This window comes from Thermothelomyces heterothallicus, assembly GCF_042370625.1.
Source record: "Thermothelomyces heterothallicus CBS 202.75 unplaced genomic scaffold P884_scaffold_22, whole genome shotgun sequence".
NCBI classification, from domain to species: domain Eukaryota; kingdom Fungi; phylum Ascomycota; class Sordariomycetes; order Sordariales; family Chaetomiaceae; genus Thermothelomyces; species Thermothelomyces heterothallicus.
Window position 1 is genome coordinate 493,584 of NW_027192583.1, and position 18,657 is coordinate 512,240.

General features: G+C 39.6%; 1 protein-coding gene across 1 annotated transcript; it reads left to right on the forward strand.

Annotated features, from left to right (window-relative positions):
- The first annotated feature begins 181 nt into the window (after nt 1-181).
- P884DRAFT_262810 (Endonuclease/exonuclease/phosphatase) lies at nt 182-3,773 on the forward strand. The gene has a single exon (XM_069441694.1). The coding sequence runs from the start codon at nt 319-321 to the stop codon at nt 3,529-3,531; it is 3,213 nt and encodes a 1,070-aa protein (XP_069295414.1). The 5' UTR covers nt 182-318; the 3' UTR covers nt 3,532-3,773.
- Nucleotides 3,774-18,657: the final 14,884 nt, after the last annotated feature.

Below are 18,657 nucleotides of genomic sequence, written 5' to 3' on the forward strand. Positions count from 1 at the left end.
ACAGGCTGCCCCTGCCAGCCACAGTCGTCGGCAATTGGATTAGCTGTCATGTGGCCACTTTATGCCTTATAAACCTCGCGCATTCCCCCCCCCCGGCTCCTCAACCCAGACTTCTTCTGCCCGCGGATGCTCGAATCAACCTCTAACCTCGCCGAATGCCTCGATCGATCGTTGCGGAGCTGCCGCGCCGTCTGTTACGACAGAGAGCGCGCCCAACCCTGCCAACCCAAAACGCGCCCGCCGCATTAGCCGCCACAGGCATACTCAGTTTCGAGACTCATCGTCGCCCAGCTCGGCGAACCCGTCGCTGATGTCGTCATGGGTTCATCGGGAACCCCGACGGGCTCGACAAACGCTGATGCCGTCGTCGATCTGTCTTCTGCCAATCCGTACTCGCTTCACAAGACTACACATGCCCGCCGCTCAGAGTATGTGCGTCCGCATCGCATGCGAATAAAGGTCGGCACTTGGAACGTTGCTGCATGTCCCGGCACGGATAAGGACCTCGCAAGGTGGTTTATCGATGGGGAAGGTCTGGACCCCTCACTCGGATCGTCAAAGCCGCCGGACGATGGTGGACCGGCAGGAAGGAGAGGCTTCGATGGTCCTTCCCGCGGCGAGATCCCGATTGAGCTTGCAGAACGTGGCAAAATCGGCCTCTATGTTCTTGGCCTCCAAGAGGTTAATGACCTCGCGGCTCCGAGCCAGTACATGTCCTGGATCTACGCCGCGGACGATTCGATGATGGGGAAGTGGAAGGCGGCTCTGGAAGCGGCTTTACCACCAGACTACCAGCTCGTTGTCGCTGAGCAGTTGGCCGGACTCCTGTTGCTGGCTTACGCCTCCCCAGAGATCGCGCCGACAATAAGCAATGTCAGCACGAGCTCTGTCGGCACTGGTGCCCTGGGATATTTGGGGAACAAGGGGGCTGTGTGCACCCGCATAGTGTTGGGAGAAGTCACCCAGCTGTTGTTCGTGAACTCGCACCTGGCGAGCGGCGTTGAGGACTATTATCTCGAGCGTCGGGTAAGCCAGGCCCAACAGATCATGAACCAGGCCCGTTTCGAACCTATCGTCATTTCTGGCGTCTCCGAGGATGAAAAGACCAAGATTGGGGATGAGGACTTTGCGTTCTGGTTCGGTGATCTCAACTTCCGCCTCGACCGGCTTCCGGGTGACGACATCCGGCGGCTCCTGATGCTCCATACTCAAGGAGAATACGACCTGTCCAAGAGGGAGCTGCGCCGGGAGAGCTCGCTTGAGGGTGAACCCATCGTGGTCCACCGCTCGTCTGATAGCACTGACGAAGTCACGGACAGAGATCCCAACCGAGAACCCCAAGACCGGTCCGACGACAGGGTTGTTGATGCCAAAGGAACCGACGATGACTCGATCAACCTTCCGGACCCAGACGACTTCCCGCAGGACCCGCAGGAGGATCCCGCGTCCCTCCAAGCCACGCTCAGCTCTCTCCTTCCCCATGACCAGCTGAAGCGACTTATCAAAGAACGCAAGATCTTCCACGAAGGCTGGCGCGAAGGGCCAATCACCTTTCTGCCTACCTACAAGTACGATGTGGGCACAGTTGCGCTCTTCGACTCCAGTGAAAAGCGCCGGCCGCCGAGCTGGTGCGACCGTATCTTGTACCGCACACGCAATGACATCGAACAGTACAAGCGTAAGGCCAAAGAAGAGGAGGAGGCGCGCAAAAAAGACGAGGAGATGAAGGCGCGGGGCATCGAAGAGGCGGTCGATGACGACGTGCTCTTTTCGTACGATCCTGAAAACGACGGCGAGGAGCAAACGAATAGTGCAAAGGACCTAGGATGCGACGAATATGACGACGCCGAAGATGGCGGCCGTGATCAATCTCCGGATCCAACCGAGGACGACAGGATACGCTTGGAGCTCTACACCTCTCACCAACGAATAACATCATCGGATCACAAGCCTGTCAGCACCATCTTCACGCTCTACTACGACGCTGTCGTGCCGGAACTAAAATCCAAGGTGCACGCGGAAGTGGCGCGAGCGCTGGATCGGGCAGAGAACGAGGGGCGTCCGGGAGTCACCATCGTGGCTGACCATCATGATCCCCGAGGTGGATCCCGACGCGGCGGCTCTGACTCCCCTACGCACGTTGATTTTGGGGAAGTCGTGTTTCTGAAAAAGTACACTTTCTCACTCACGTTAGCGAATACGAGCAGCGTGTCTGCAAAGCTATCGTTCGTCGAGAAGCCGGCAATCGACGATTCAGGGAATGACGAGTCAGCGGAAGTACAATGGTTAACGACGTGCTTTGTGCGCTCCGAGGTTGCTGATGATGACACCGAATCCGTGGACTTGGGGAAGGAGGTGACGCTCGAACCTGGCGAGACGCTCAATGCTGTGCTCGAAGCCCAGGTCACGGATATTGCACATTCCCGGATGCTCAACGAGGGGCAACCGACCCTGGAAGACGTTCTAGTCCTCCGCGTCACAGACGGTAGAGACCATTTCATCCCCGTCCGCGCATCCTGGGCTCCAACATGCATAGGACGCTCTGTCGATGAGCTTATCCGAGTTCCCGACGGGGGCATACGGGCATTCGCCCTCTCACTCTCGGAACAAAAGGGGGGAAGGACAGGCGCGATCCCATACGATCTCCCAGTTCACCGCCCGGCTCCCAAAGAGCTCTTCCGACTGACCGAAGCCATTGAAACCACGACCCAGCGCGCCCTAGCCGACGCTCAGATGCTCGACGATTGCAGCGTCCCGTCAGACCCCGGCTGGCCCTTCGACGAGGCTGCTTGCAAGTCGACAGATATCGACACCCGCACTTCCCACATCATCTCTCTCCTCGACGCCCTCGACCAAGACCAACCCCTTCCCGCCGTCTTCGCCCCGGAGACGCCCGCCCTCCACCGGCTCGAGTCCCTCGCACAGACGCTCGTCCTCTTCCTGCGCAGCCTCACCGACGGCGTCGTTCCCACCCCGCTCTGGAACCGGATCGACCAGGCCGCCCCTTCCATCCCCTCGCTCGCCAACCCGGCCAGCCCGCCCGCGGACGAGGCAACGCTCGAGAACGACCGCACCACGGTCCTCGACATCCTCCAGTCCGCGCCCCACCACAACATCTGCTTCGTCTTCCTGACCACCACCCTCGCCAGGGTGGTGTCGGAGCTCTCTCCCCTGTCGAAGGCCGACTTGGCCGTCCTCAAGAGCGCCGAGGCGTCCCTGCCGAAGGGTGGCGCGGGCGCGGCGCTCGGCGGGGTCCTGGGCGGGGTCGGAAGGAGATCGTTCGGTTTCGTGCGCAAGGCGGGTGGTGTAGGTGCAGCTGAAGCAGCAGCAGGAGGAGGAGGTACACCCCTGGCGGCGGCGTTGGCGGCACTGGAGAAGCGACGGGTAAGAGAGAGACGGGTGGCTGAAGTTCTCGGCGAAATCGTTTGTAGGGGTTCGGCCGGCGGCACGTCGGCGGAGCGAAAGTTAGGGGAGGCGAGGAGGAGGGCGGTCGTAGAGTTGTTTGTGAGGCAGCGGGGGAGAGGTGAATGAATGAGCGATTCTTCACCCTCTGAGTCTTGTCTGTCTGTGGGATATACCTAATTATCGGGCGTGATCTTTTGATTTGTGCCGGTTGAGCTTGCTTGGGTGAGGTCGTTAAATACCGATGAGGTTCACGGTGGGCGGAGTATTTAATAGGGGTCGTCTTAGGCAGAACTTCAGCTTCTGGGTTAATTATTTAGTGGTACAAGGAATGGCGTCGCTGATTTCAAACTTTCGAGCTATACCGTCGAGTTGAATACCCTACCTATATACGGAATACTTTTGCTCGCATTCCGTTCGCTACCCCGTCCCACAGGACCATGGGGAATCTCGGTTTACCTGGTAATATACTAGACCTAGGCTCAGCCACCAACGATCAGTTGGTTTTGACGTTCTTCCCGAGTACTCCTGTATGAGTCTTATCTTCTTACAGCCCTTTCGCGTGACAGGTCGTCACCAGCGCAGCATCCAATTCCAGCTACTGACACATTGATGATTGCCAAACGCAGTGATGAGCTTCCGGGAGCGTTGAAAGCAGTCTACAGTGGGTGGCTGTACGAAGGAAAAGAGTGCCTTGTTGAAACTATCTACAAAGGAGACAAAAAGAGTGGTATTTATAGACAAAGGAACTGGCCAATGCGTTGGCGACGACGCCTCATACGCTGTGGCACGTATGTGGCTAATACTCTTAGAAGCTCTACAGCTTCTGATACACCCCCTAGTTAAACGTAGTAGTCGTTTAACTACGCTTTGTGGTGATACTGTTCCTGGTGTTATGTCCTTTGTCGCTCTTACCTCGATAGCTCCTTTAGGGGGCCTGCCTTCTGTATTTGGAAGTCTGAAAGAGTCGAGTATAGTAGAGCGATTCCTTTAAAGCTGTAGTTTAAATATAGCTATTGTAACTATAGTAGTGATAGTATTATTAGCTTTAATTGTAATAATAATAAAATAATGCCTTCTATACTTATATCTATAGATAACTTATCATCTATACCTATTGTAAATAATATAGCTCCTTCGAGCTTAACTATAGCTGCTACCGGGCTAGCTCCTGCTCCTATTATACCTAGGAAGCGTAAGCATACTAAAGGGTCTACCCTATAAGTGCTTATTCTATTGCTAATTTCGTGGTATTTTAGCAATTCTAGCAAATCTAGTGGTTTTAAGCGACTTTGCGTGGTTTGGTTTCTTTTAGTTAATTTGATAGCGGTTCTATTATAATTTCTAAGCGCTTTACTAGTCACGTTAAGATTATTCGAGTTAACTAAATATAGTAATATTAAAGCTAACAAGCTTTGTAAGGTGCCCTATAAAAAATATATATAGTCGGCTCTAGTAAGATATTCCTTTAGTAAATATTATAATTATTCTAGTATTAGCTCCTATTACTACTATTATACTTATAGTTACTATAAGTATAAGGATATATATATTAATTGCCTATATATCTAATAGCTCTTGTAATATTTATATTAACTATAATAGTAGTCCTACTTCTTATATTAGGTTAGTAAAGAATTTAACAAAGGCTTTACTAGATAGAGCTAAGGCTTCTATAAGTCCCTAGATCCTATCCTCTTATAACAAACCTAACTTAGACTTCTTCTAAAAGGGTTCAGACAAAGGTAAGTAATACAGGACAAGTATATAGGTCGTCTAAGGGATTCGGTAAAGCCAAAGGGTTTATAATAACAGAGTTATCTTTTATAGTAGTACGATACTTATTAGGAGTACTATAATTATAAGTTACTATCACTAGTAAACTCTAGAGTCTACTAGAACAAGTAACTAGCTATCTAATATACGTATCTAGTTCCCTTATTCCTAGGTGTTCCCCCCTTAGGTTCTGATCGTATGATCGCTACTACGATCCTTCGATCATTGTTTAGGTGCTCGCCTTAATCAAAGTACGATCACTATAATCACTTTCTAATTAGTCCTTAGGTCTTGTAGTTCCTAATTGGTTCTATATACCTTATCGGGTCGCCTTATACGGCTATATCGTGATACGATGCCCCTCCCCTAGGTCTTTTATCCTCGAAAGACTTAGGTCTGTTTTAAATAATGCTAATACCCCCCCTTGCTTATATATAGTCATGTTCCTTAGTCCCCTTCCTTTCTTCTTTTATGATATTATTAAGATAATTAATTGTATAAGAAAGAAGTTAAAGTCTAAGCCTATTATATTGACTCTTTGTATTAACTATCTTCTAGCTACGATTCTTTCCTTAGATAATCTTTTAATAATATATCTTTATATGTTATATAAGTCTAAAGGCCTTAGTTTATACGAGGTTTCGAAAAGCGATTCTTCTTGATATATAGAGTATATTTATAATAAGCATTTAAATTATAATGTTCTTAGCGTTTCTCCTACTTAGCTTTAGTCTATTATAGCTTAGTATTAAAAACTTAAAGATAAGCTTATAACTACTAAGGAGTAGGTCCTTTATCTTCGGAAATAGAAATAAATGTAGTTTAAAAAGATAATAAAGGCTATTACTTAGGGTATTAATAGTATAGAGGAGTTAGAGTAAGTAGAATGTAAGGAGGCTAAAGCGGTGGTAGTAGTAGAGGCTTCTGGGATTATTACGTCTTCTTTAACCTTATCTCGCTTATCTACCGATTTCGGATAGCTTTAGGATTCTATATATCCTAAAGTTCCTTTAGATCTGTCCTTACTAGCCGATTTCGGGTTGGTTTTAGGTCTGTCGCTTTCGGTCGGTTAGGGTTCCTCTAATAGAACTATTGAAGTTTCTTAGGGTAATTTAGGTTTTTAACTAGTTCCTATAAGTTGTCTTCTAGTCTAAAATTAAGCTATTTAACTAGATACTATAGTTCCCTATTAATAATATATAAATCTAGAATTTCTTTAATATCCTATTTTTCCTCTTTGTCTTTTACTTCGATATTTATAGCGATTTTAGCATTCTCTGGCGCTAGTTCTAAAAGTGAAATATAAAAAATATCTATCTATAGTTATATAGATGATGGTAATAATAGTCAATAGTTAGATATCGAGATTCGTTCTTTGATAACGAAGGGTCTAACCTTCTTAAAGTCTAGCTTTGTACTTGGTTGCTTGGTTCGTAAGTTTCGTATAATTAGGTAGACTTTATCTCCCCTCTCTAGGTAAGGTCCCTTGAGCCTATATTTATTATAGTAGTTCTTTATTCTGGTTCTGATAAACTTGAGTTCCTTTTTAAGCTTTTTGTATAGTATATATATCTATTCTACTTTGACTATTGCTCTTAGTACTATAACCTCTAGTCCTTGCCTAAGGTCTACTTTGTATCTATAGTTTATAAAGAATGGTATGACTTTAGTTATTTCTATTGGTGTTATATTATAGGCGAGTTATACTATTAGTAGTAGTATGACCTAGTTATCTTGTTAGTAGTTAACGTAAGAGCGGAGGTACTGCTTGATAACCTAGTTTAGTTGCTCTGTTTATCTGTCGGTTTATAGGTAATATGCCGTTGATAGCTTACTATTAACGTCTAATCGTTATATTAATGCTTGCTAGAACTTTGATACAAACTTAGTATCTCTATTGGTAATCTATTCTTATAGCTAAGTATATATTAATATAACTTGCCGATAGATTATATCTACTAGCTATTTAGCTATCTAGGACTCCTTATAGGAAAAGAAGTATGCCTATTTAGTTAGGCGATCTACTATAATAAGAATACTATTATAGATTACTCCTATAGCTATATCCTTAGATTCTAGTAGCTTTGTAATAAAGTCTATCGTAACTAAACTCTATAGTTTGTTAGCTATTAGCAGTAGCTAAAGTAGCCTATATAGCTTATATCATACCGTCTTACTTCGATTATAGATATTATAGCTCTATATAACTTCCTTGACTTGTACCATTATTTATAGAAAGTCATAGTATTTCTTAACTTATATAATAGTCTTTATAACCCCTTTATATCCTCTAAGTTTTAACTTGTAAAGTTCTCGAATTATTTGTAGCTATTAGTCTTTATCGTAGATATACGCTTTACCTCGGTACTAGAGTTTCCTATCTTTTTCTTCTACTCCGTTAGGTACCATTGGTCCAGGTGCTACTTAATACTATACCTTGTTAATCCTTTCTTCTCAAAAGATTACATAGTATTCTAGGAACGAGTCGAGTAGATTATCTTCTATAGGTGTCTACGTTTCGTGATATAGCGTTCTATCTATTCGTTCCTTAAATAACGGTAGCATTATTTCCGTTCATCCTTCTATATAATCTGTTCGTTGGCTTAAAGCATCCGCTCGTACGTTCTCTTTGCCTTTCTTATAGCGGATCTCGAAGTTAAATTCTACAAGGAATTCTACCTATTATATTTGTCGTCCATTAAGCTCCTTTATCGTTATAAAGTACTATAAATTCTTATAATCTATATATACTTATATTAGTTCGATCGTACTACTAAGGTATAATCGCTACTCCTTAAAAGCTTTGATAATCGTAAGTAGTTCCTTATTATGGATTAGATAGTTAAGATATAGTCTATCAAGCTTCTTTAAAAAGAAGGCTATAGGATATAGCTTCCCTTGCTTATCTCGTTATCCTAACTGTCCTCCGATGGCGTAGTCTGAAGCGTCCGTTTCTACCTTGAATAGCTTTTTAGGGTCTAGTAGTACTAGTATTAGATCCTTGGTGATGGTATTACAAATCTACGTAAATGCTTGCTTGTATCGCTCTTCCTATTAGAACTTAGCGTTCTTCTTAGTAAGCTTGTATAATAGTTATATAATCGCTCTAAAGTTCCTAATAAATATCTAGTAGAAGTTTGTAAACCCGATAAAACTTCGTACTTCCGTGATAGACGTCGGTTATAGCTAATCTTTGATAGCTTTAACCTTTAAGGGTTCCATCCGAATTTATCTTAGGGATATCTTATATCCTAAAAATACTGTCTTCCTAACATGGAATTCGCTCTTTTCCTTATTAACTAATAGCTTGTATACGTATAATGTATCTAGTACTACTCTTACGTGTTTTCGATATTTGTCTATCGTCTTAGAGAAGATAAGTATATCGTTAAGATAATATACTATAAATTTATTAAGAAAGGGTTGGATAGCTTAATCAATTAGGGCTTAGAACGTTACTAGTATATTTGTAAGTCTAAATGGTATAACAAGGTACTTATAGTAGCTATAAGGTATCCTAAAGGCTATTTTCTACTTATCGCCTTCTTTAATCTATATATAGTTATAGGCCGATAGTAAGTTAAGATACGTAAAATATTAAGCTCCTACTAACTAATCTTAGAGCTATAAGATTAGTAGTAACGGGTATCAATTCTTTATAGTCTATTTGTTAAGTTACCGATAGTCAATATATAACTATAGCTTTCCGTCTTTCTTAGGTATAAACAGGATTAGGTAACCTACTAGCGATGTCAACAGGTAGATATATCCTCTTCGAAGGTTCTCCTCTAAATATCACTTAAGTTCTTCGTTCTATATCTAGCTTATAAAGTAAATTTTAAAGAACTTTAATTATACTCCTTCCTTAAGCTTAATCTCGTAATCCTATAGGCCGTATTCTAGTAGTCCTTCTAGGTATTTCGGTTCGAATGCTAGGTATCCTTTGTATTCCTTTGGTACTTCCCTAGTCTTGTCTCGTTTCTTGGTTTTCTAATAGTATACAAATTTGGTTCCGTCTATAGCGATACTAGCGATTTCTCCTATCTTAACCTACTACTCTAATTGCAGTGCTTTACATTTGTCAACTAAGAGAATAGCTATCGGCGGTTTAGCTCGTTCCTCTTGTCGTAACGTTGGTATTGTTATACCGCTTCTTCTAGAGTCTATAGTAGTCTATCTACTACTACCCGTCTCTTATAGTAGATCTATAGGATATACCTTCCTTTAAGCATCGTCTATTCGCGATCCTTATATACTCCCTATCTTGCTAGTTAAGTACGACTCCGTTTGGGGTTATAGGTAACTACTATTCTTCTAACTAATGTCTAGGTCGTAGTCTTTATACTATAGTAGTCCTAGTATTATATCTTTATCGTTACCTATATTTATAATGCTAAATACGACTACTATAGTCTTCCTTACTATAGTGATATTAATTGGTTCGGTCTCCCTATATACCTATTATGTCAGGAATAGCCCTTTAACTATACTATGTTTCTATTTCATTCTCTAGGGTATCTATAGCTAATTTACAAGTATCGGCGAAATTAGGTTTATCTCTGCTCTACTATCTACTAGTATAAGTATTTCGTACTACTTCTATTATACCGTTATCTATAGTCGCTTGTCTTGCCGTCGTCGTCTAAAGATTACAGCGATTTCCTATATTTCTACTAGGAGGTCTTAATATAGTAGTCTCTTATACTAGTTCCTCCTATACTATGCTACTACTTGCTGCTATATAGGCGTTAATAGTTTTTAGGCCCCTTGAAGGGCCCTGACCCGTTTCCTAGGTTAGTATTAACCTCTTCGATTGTTCGACTAATAGCAGCTTCGTCAATTATACTTATTTCCGCAAGCCATTAAGCGCTTATAGCTTTCTACTATTAGGTCTATTCTGCTTTCCGTTGTATACGCTATAGCTTTATCTAAAGCTCCCGAATTCGCGATTTCTTTTCGTCTATATAATAAAGATAATCGTTACTCTAGCATAAGTCCTATATATCTCGTCCTGTTCTATAGTACCTAGGCCAGGCTTGTCTTAGAACTACTATAATGCCTTCTAGACTCCGGGTTTCGATCTTCTAGAGTAATTCGGCGGCTCTATTTCCCGTATTATGGACCTATTCTATAGGGCGTAAACTTCTGTCCCCGTTTTCCTATCGGGTTAGCTAGTAATTATTTTTAAATTTATTATAGAAGTGGTATCGGCATTTATATATTATATACTAGAACTAGAGCACTTGTATATATACCTTATATCAAGGGTATAGTTATATAACGTTACCTAGAATATATCGGAATTCTTTTCTAAATCCTTCCTACTATATATAGATTATAGGTACCCTAATACTAAGGTAGGAATGTTTCTTCTAGTAGCTTTCCTACGTACGTTCGTCTTTTCTATAGTTTATATATATAAATTAGTACTCCGAGTTCCATATATTATAGCTAAGTTGCTAATTATCAAAGTACTTAATATAACTATTAGGTCTATTATATATTATAGGCTATTCCCCTTTGATGGTTTTTATAATACGTCAGAATTCCCTTATTTCGTTCCTTATCTTATTACTCTACTAGGCAAGTCGAGTTAGGCGTCTATCTCATTCGTATAACTCCGTATTAAGCTAGAAAACTTTATTATAGTACTATTCGATCCGTTCCTAAAGGAATAGGATATTCGGTCTAGGTCGGTCAACTCCTTAGATATTAATTGTCCACGATCTATCCTACCTCTACATGACTATAAAACCCTATTACCTTAAGACTAGGAGAATCGAAATCGGTAGTATATACTCCCCTACTATATCCTATTCGGCAATACCTATCTCGGGGTCTATAGTAACTAGTTCGGAGTACGGCGTCTATTCGTCTTTGCCGTTATTATCGTGTTCGAGACTGTCTATATTACTATCCCTATCTTCGTAGCTTATAGTTACTACTTTGACGACGTCCTTAGTCTTGTCAATAACTATAGTTTCCTTTCCTAGGACTAGTTTCTAATCTTTCTTTAGGCTTCGACATTCTTACTTATAGTATCCTTTCTTTCTATAGTTATAGTAGGTAGCGTTAGACTTGTCTTTGGCTATCTTCTTCTTGTCTTACTTCTATACTATATCTATATCTATAGCTCTAGGATATATTCTATATAAGGTACTAATATACGCTCGCTTTTTCTTATCATTAGCCTTAATCGTAGTTCCGTTTATTCGACCTTATTTCTATTATTCCCTTATATAGAGCCGATTATCGATTTTGATAGCTTGTATAATATATTCGTCTAGAGTTTTAGGCTAGTTATACTTATATAGCTCGTCTTTGACCTTTTCCTTTAAGCCGTTATAAAATAGTTATATTAACGCCTCGTTGTTAAACTAAGACTTAAGTATATCCTATCTAAACTATATAGCGTAGGAGGCTGCTAACTTGGCCTATCGAAGGTTAGTAAGCCTTTCTTAGGTATGAATCTTCTTGTCTTTGTCGCCAAAGACCTTCCAAAGCTCTTCTTCGAAACAGTCGTAGGACCGAAAGACTACCTACGTAAACGTGTCTTAGTCATCCTTGTCTTCCTCGGTAAGATAGTCGTTCTATATAGGTTTAAACTATCTAAGTGCCTTGCCCTCTAGTCTTGTAGCTATATAGAGGACTTTGGCTTTATCATCCGGAAACTTATTATTATTAAGCTAGAAATAGGATTAGAGGTTAGTTAAAAACCCTACAAGGTCCTCCTTGGTTCCTCTATACTTGCTAGGCGGTTCGATCTTAATACGGCTTACTTTAGTAGTCTCGAGCGCCTTGATTTTAGCGTAGGCCTTGTTAACCAGTTTCTACGAGTACTTTTTACCGTTCTCGAGTTCCTTGATTCGAGCTTAAGCAGCCTTATCTCTCTAGTCTAACTCCTAGATTTGCTACTAGAGTTAACTAAGCTAGGCGAGTAGCTATTTGGCTATAACGCTAGTAGTTATATCAATATCGAGGTCGAAGTTACCTCTATTCTAAACTATAATAGAACAAAGGGAGTGATAGTAATATATAACGAACCTAACTTAGACTTCTTCTAAAAGGGTTTAGACGAAGGTAAGTGATATAGGATAAGTGTATAGGTTGTCTAAGGGATTTGGTAAAGCTAAAGGGTTTATAATAATAGAGTTATCTCTTATAGTAGTACGATATTTGTTAGGAGTACTATGATTGTAAGTTACTATCGTTGGTAAACTCTAGAGTCTATTAGAACGAGTGACTAGCTATCTAATATATATGTCTGGTTCCCTTATTCCTAGGTATTCCCCCTTTAGGTTCCGATCGTGTAATCGCTGCTATGATCCTTCGATCATTGTTCGGGTGCTTGCCTTGATCGAAGTATAATCACTGCGATTACTTTCTGATTGGTCCTTAGGTCTTATGGTTCCTGATTAGTTCCGTGTGCCTTGTCGGGTCGCCTTATATAGCTATATTGTGACACCTCTACCCCTAATATATAGGTAAGATAGAGATATTAATAGTTATATATAGGATCTTAAGAAGTTATATATAGTTCTTTGGAATAACCTTAAATGTGTTAGCGTTTCCTCTGAGCAAGTTAAGGATGATATAGAGGAGTACGAGGTTAATAAGGCTAAACTTATACGCTTTACGAAGATCGTCTACTTTATTTACGATATCTTCTACTAGCTAGGTAAAATTAAGGAAGGTTGTAAAGCTTGTATTAGCGTTTCTAATAATATGTTAGGTACTATACTATTATCTAGTAAGGATAAAGGCAAGGGTAAGGCTATTGATCCTAGTGATAGCTAATAGTAGTAGAAGGTTATATTAATATATCTAGGAGTACTAGGCAGAGTATTAGATAGTATCTTAGGTACTTATATACGTGCCTTGGTTTGTTTTCTTGAATTTAACTTATTTGCTACCTCCTAGTTATATAAGCCTATAACTAATATCCTAAAGGTTAAGGTATATTCTCTAGCGCTCGAAAGCTTATTAGCTAAGTCGTTTCGTAAGCCTATCTATTAGTATCTGACTAGTTAGTAGATATATAGCTTTAAATGTTCCTTTTACTACTTCCTAGTATAACTATATATTATAGATATCTATATACTATAGATAAGTATTAATACGTTCGTTCTTAGCTATTACTAGTTATATAGTTTACTAGTTATCATAGTAGATGTTCTAGAGTTCTCTAAGCTTAAGATCGATATCTATAAATAGCCTTTTAAGTGTTATAGCCTCTCTTACTATAAGGGAGAGCGTTAGAAGTTCTACTTTAGTGCTCGACGTTATAATAGTATCCTAGTACGATACCTTCTATATAATAGGACCGCCAAATAGGAAGAAGATATATCCCTATAACAAATACCATATATCTAGATCATCTATATATAAAGCGTTACTAGCGATTATAAGCGTCAGACTATCTAACGCTTACTTGCCTCTATACTAGATTAATAGGCAAGAGCTCCTAAATAAATATCTTACTACTTACTATACCTCTAATAAGTAGTCTAGTCCTAGGTTAGTCAGGTATTAGGATAATACTAAATAGGTATATATAACGTCTAGATATAGTATAACTATATAATAGACTAGGGTAGAAACCTCTTAGTGTAACCAGAGGGGCATAGGTTACAGATTCGTTTTTCCAGTTCCAAACAAGTTATATATACACTAGATATAAATAGGGGGTGCCTATCTAGAAGGTGCCAGGGACAACAAGGACAAGAGACAGTTTTTTTTACAGAATAGATCAATAATAATAGCAATAGACTACTATTATAGTATTATTTACGCGATAATAAGATTCTTCTTTCACTTATAAGTTTAGCTATCCTTTTCTATATAGGTAGACTCTTTTATATCTACCTAGAGGGGCATCGTTATCGCTATCCCCGTATCTATTATAACCGCTATCTAGGAGGTTAGACTTATCTATTATATCTACAAGTACCTAGATACATTAGACACTTTAAGCTAATACTCCTCCCTATCTAACTAGACAAAGGTTTAGTCTTAGGGGTATATAACTACTACTAGGAGAGGCTAGCACTAGTTTATATTTTTAGGGGCTTAATCGGGGAGGAGCTTAGCTCTAGGTCTAAACTAGACTACCAGACCTCGAGAATAGCAGATAGTAACGTTCGCGATAGAGGAGCAAGGATATATATGTAGAGGCATGTATGGCAAATCTGTTAGGAAACTAAGAAGGGCAAATATAGGCGCTAAGAGATCGGTATATCTAGTGGTAGGCCAGGAGGCTACTCTTACCCTAATATAATAATACCGCTAGCGGTAGCAGGAGAAGCGACAAGATGTTAAGATTAGGCGAGTTTGCTATCTGTCTAGAGGGATAGAGATTTCGGAAGATCGATCGGTATAGTTAGAGCTGCTTAGAGTTAAGGAACGAGCTTCTAGAGTTATAAGGACATTAGAGGAGAGCCTTATAGCTATCCTAACCCTAGTTACCTTAGTATTAGCCTTTGCTAGTGGGACTATCTCTACCTATATATTGCTACTCTTTGGTAGGTTAGTATAGATCTATCTTATTATCTTAGGATCTCTAGCTATAAGGGCTAGGGCACTATAGAGTGTTTCTTACTAGAAAGGTTAGGAATGGCTTTGCTAGGTGTACTTAGAAGGGTTAAAGATAGTAGATTACCTCTAGCTTTGGTTATAACTATAGTAAGAAGGCTTAAAAGAAAGAAAGGGGACTTTCTAGATTAGCTATTTAAGGAGTAAAATTACCTTTAAGGAAGTAACCTAAATAGGAAGGTATAATTAAGGATAGTAACTATTATAACCTCTCTTCTTATTAGTTTAGTAGATATTATAACCTAAAATACTACTTCTTATACCTTTTATATCTAGATATACTAAAAACTCCTTAGGGAGAATACCTTTAGAATTACTATAGTTAGTAGAGTCTAGAAACTTTACCTTCGATATAGAAGACTAGTATCGTAGCCAAGTAGATATTATAATAGATAGACTTACTAAAGTCATTTAGGTTATATTCCCTTTGCCTATAGATAAGGGATTACCTAGACTCTTCTCTAGTTATAATGCTACTAAGTACCTAGAACGCTTTATAAAGGTATATAAGATCTTTAGAGGAGATAATATAGATAAGATCTTCTATTTCGAGTAGTAGTATATAGACGACCTTTACGAGATTTTAGATTAGTAGCCAGAGGTAAAGAAGAAAGATTAGGCTACGTTTAAAGCTACTATTAAGGAGCGCTAGAAGTAGAATAATTCCTAATAGGAGACTTCTACTTAGGAGTTAGAGTGTCTCTTAGATTCCTAGTATATAGATTCGGCCAAGTCTATCTATAACTACCTAGAGTATATTAATATCTTATTTACTAGAGTGCCTAAGAAGAAGAAAGCGGTCTATTAGTTATCTATAGTCTAGAAAGTATAGGACCGATTTCCGCTTACTCTCTAGACTAGTCTTCGGGTCTATAAGAAAGGAGATATATAGGTTGATAATATAGAATAGGAGGAGTTTTATAACTTTATATAGGAATGCCTATATAAGGGTGTTAATGCTAGGTTAATCTATTATAAACTAGATCTAAAGGGTAGAGAGGTAAAGCTATAGGTAAGCTTGCCTACTAAGAAGGGCTTGATTGCTCCCTAGACTTAGGAGAGTTCTTTAGTATCATCTGTCTAGAGGGATAACGCATTTAATAAGATTATTAATAGGCTTATAGATACGCTATATAAGCTTCGGATCAATAGAGGGAAAGTTAGCCGAAGGGGCTCTAATAGAGCTAGGTATACCTATAACGAGATAGGTAACCTAAGTAATAACGAAGTCAAAGAAATTTAGACCTTCCTATCTACTACCTAAGAGTCTTAGTAAAGAAAGAAGAGTAGATACTAGCTAGGTCCGACCTCTATAAGTCCTCGAAGGTATTATTACCATAACGACCGGATATACTTTGCCTATAGCTATCCTATCCTTATAGAGGATATCTATAATAAACTTATCTACTAGCTTAGCTTCAAGTAGATATTAGGGAGGAGAGATCCGAGTCTCCCTAAGAGTTAGAAAGTTAAAATCCTTAGGGAAGATATAGCTACTATAGCTAATTAAGGAATATAATAGTATATTATCTACGCTTATATATCTCTTTAGCTAGACCTTCCTAGCTAGGAGCTATACTAGAGGTTTATAGAGGCTTACTAGAAGGAATATAATTAGGAGTATTATCCGAATTTAAACCTTATTATAGATACTACCTTCCTTTAACAAGTAAAGGGCCTATAGCTATTAGAAGTAGTCAAAACCTCTCTTAATCGCCTCTTTAACTTTAAATAATCCTCTTTAGAGTCTATTTATAACTATACTAAGGCTAGAGAAATCAATTTCTAGATAGATTATAAGTAGGGAGGATAGACACTTATCTAGTAGGTAAAATAGATGATATCTTAGAAGGATACCCCTAGCTTCTCTATAGACTATAAAGAGTTATTGGCGAGTATATCTCCTTCTGACTAGACGGCGATAGAAGCATTTAGTACTATCAAGTCAGAAATAAACGGTAAAGATATATCTGATAGCAAAGGGGAGGCCATGACAATAGTCTAAGGAGTACTACCTATAAAGTGGCTTTTCGTAGAAATAGAGGACGAACCTATATAGGACGCTATCTAACCAAAGGAAGGGAGTAAGCGTAAGACTATCCTAATGGTAAAGAGGAATTTAGGAACGCTGCCATTAGAAGGGCTGTTAAAGTCTGACCCTATTAGCTAAGGGGGTATACTAACCGCTAAGGGGGCAAGTTAACCTATAAGTAGGGATATTATCTCTCTGGTCGGATAGAAATAAGCTATCTAGTTTAAGGAAAAAGCGAAATCAAACCAGGAGAATATAGCTAATAATATAGTAATACTAATTAATAAAGCTCTATAAGCTAAGACCCTTATTATTAATAAGGTGCTAGGAATCTCCTTAGCATTTAGAAACGCCCTGATCGCTTTTCTAAAATAAGACTATAAGAGTCTATAGGAGGTTATTAAGTATAAGGGCTTAGCTATTCCTTATCTAGATAACCTAGCGCTAGCAAAGCTAGTAAGGAACGAGTATCCCTAGGAGGTTAGGACTAATCTTAGCTATCTAGATAGACAAAGCCGTGTTAAGGGGGGAGAGTCTGTAATTATGGTTCTAGCGTTTCTAGGAGTCACTAGTAATAGCTAGTAGGCGGTAGCTACTGATAGATTCTAGAGCGATTACCTTGCTAGGTAGAAAGACTAGCTAGACTCCGAGGAAATTGAAACTAGCTTTAAAGCGCTAATTTATATGCTTTCGGCTAGTTAGAGGATCTAGATAGGTATACTTATATAGATATATACCCTACCGACATTATATTATAACTTTAAGGACCCTAGGGGTAAAAAGGTACTTGCCCTTATTAATACTAGGTCTAAATATAATATAATTACCCTCGACCTAGCCTAGAGATATCATCTCCCTATCTAGTTAATAGTAATGATTTCGAGAGGCCTCTATAATAATAGGCTATTTACTAGGGAAACTATTAGTATAATTATTTTAGGAGCAATCTCAATCTAAGAGTATTTCTTTATCTCAGATAGGGATACTAGTAATTACCAAATCTTACTAGGTATACCATTTATCTATAATATAAGCCTAACATTTAGCTATAATACTAGCTATCTAGTTATAGTAAATATTATTATTAGGGATAAATTAATTAGGGCGTTAGTTATCTTAGACGTTATAGCCTATATAATATTTAAAAGAAGATATTAACTCCTAAAGGAGAAATTTCAAGGCCTAGTAATAACTATTACTACTGCCCTAGCCTTTACTAACATTTAGGACAGTAAAATTCTACTTAGATTTCTTAATAATCAGGTCAGAGAAGCTATTTTCAATATAATACTAAGGATTTCTTACTTACCTCTTATCGATACGCTTACTAAAATTTTAATGATTTGTCTTACTAGATAGGACGCCTTAATATAAGTATACCAGAAGACGGAGACTAAAACGGAGGACGCTAGCCGTCTAGACAGACAGAGAGGGCTTAGGAAACTTACGTCAGACATTAGGAAAGGCCTACAAGAAGTATAGACATTTACTATACAAAAATCTATAGCTAGGAAAGTTTATCCTATAGATATAGCTATTAGCGATTGTTTAGTGTCTAATAGTAACCCTAACTAGAGGGAGCGATACCTAGAAAAAGCTACCAAGAAAATGAAATTCGAATCGGAGTAGGATAGCCTTATCATACTACGGTTTTCAGACCTAAAGCCTGGAACTAGGCTAATAGACGAGCGTCTCAAGAAGATTCTTATAGCTATAGATAGTTTTCTATCTAACCAGGAGAAGAAACTCTTTATATATATCCTATAGAACCAGGAAGCAGCTCTAGCGTAGGATTTTATTAAGTATAGATAGATTTACCCTAATATTGTTCCTCCTTAGGTTATCTAGACCATTCC

What these genes read in the sequence shown, in the direction of transcription:
- P884DRAFT_262810 (XM_069441694.1), top strand. Translation starts at nt 319, where the DNA reads ATGGGTTCATCGGGAACCCCGACGGGCTCGACAAACGCTGATGCCGTC.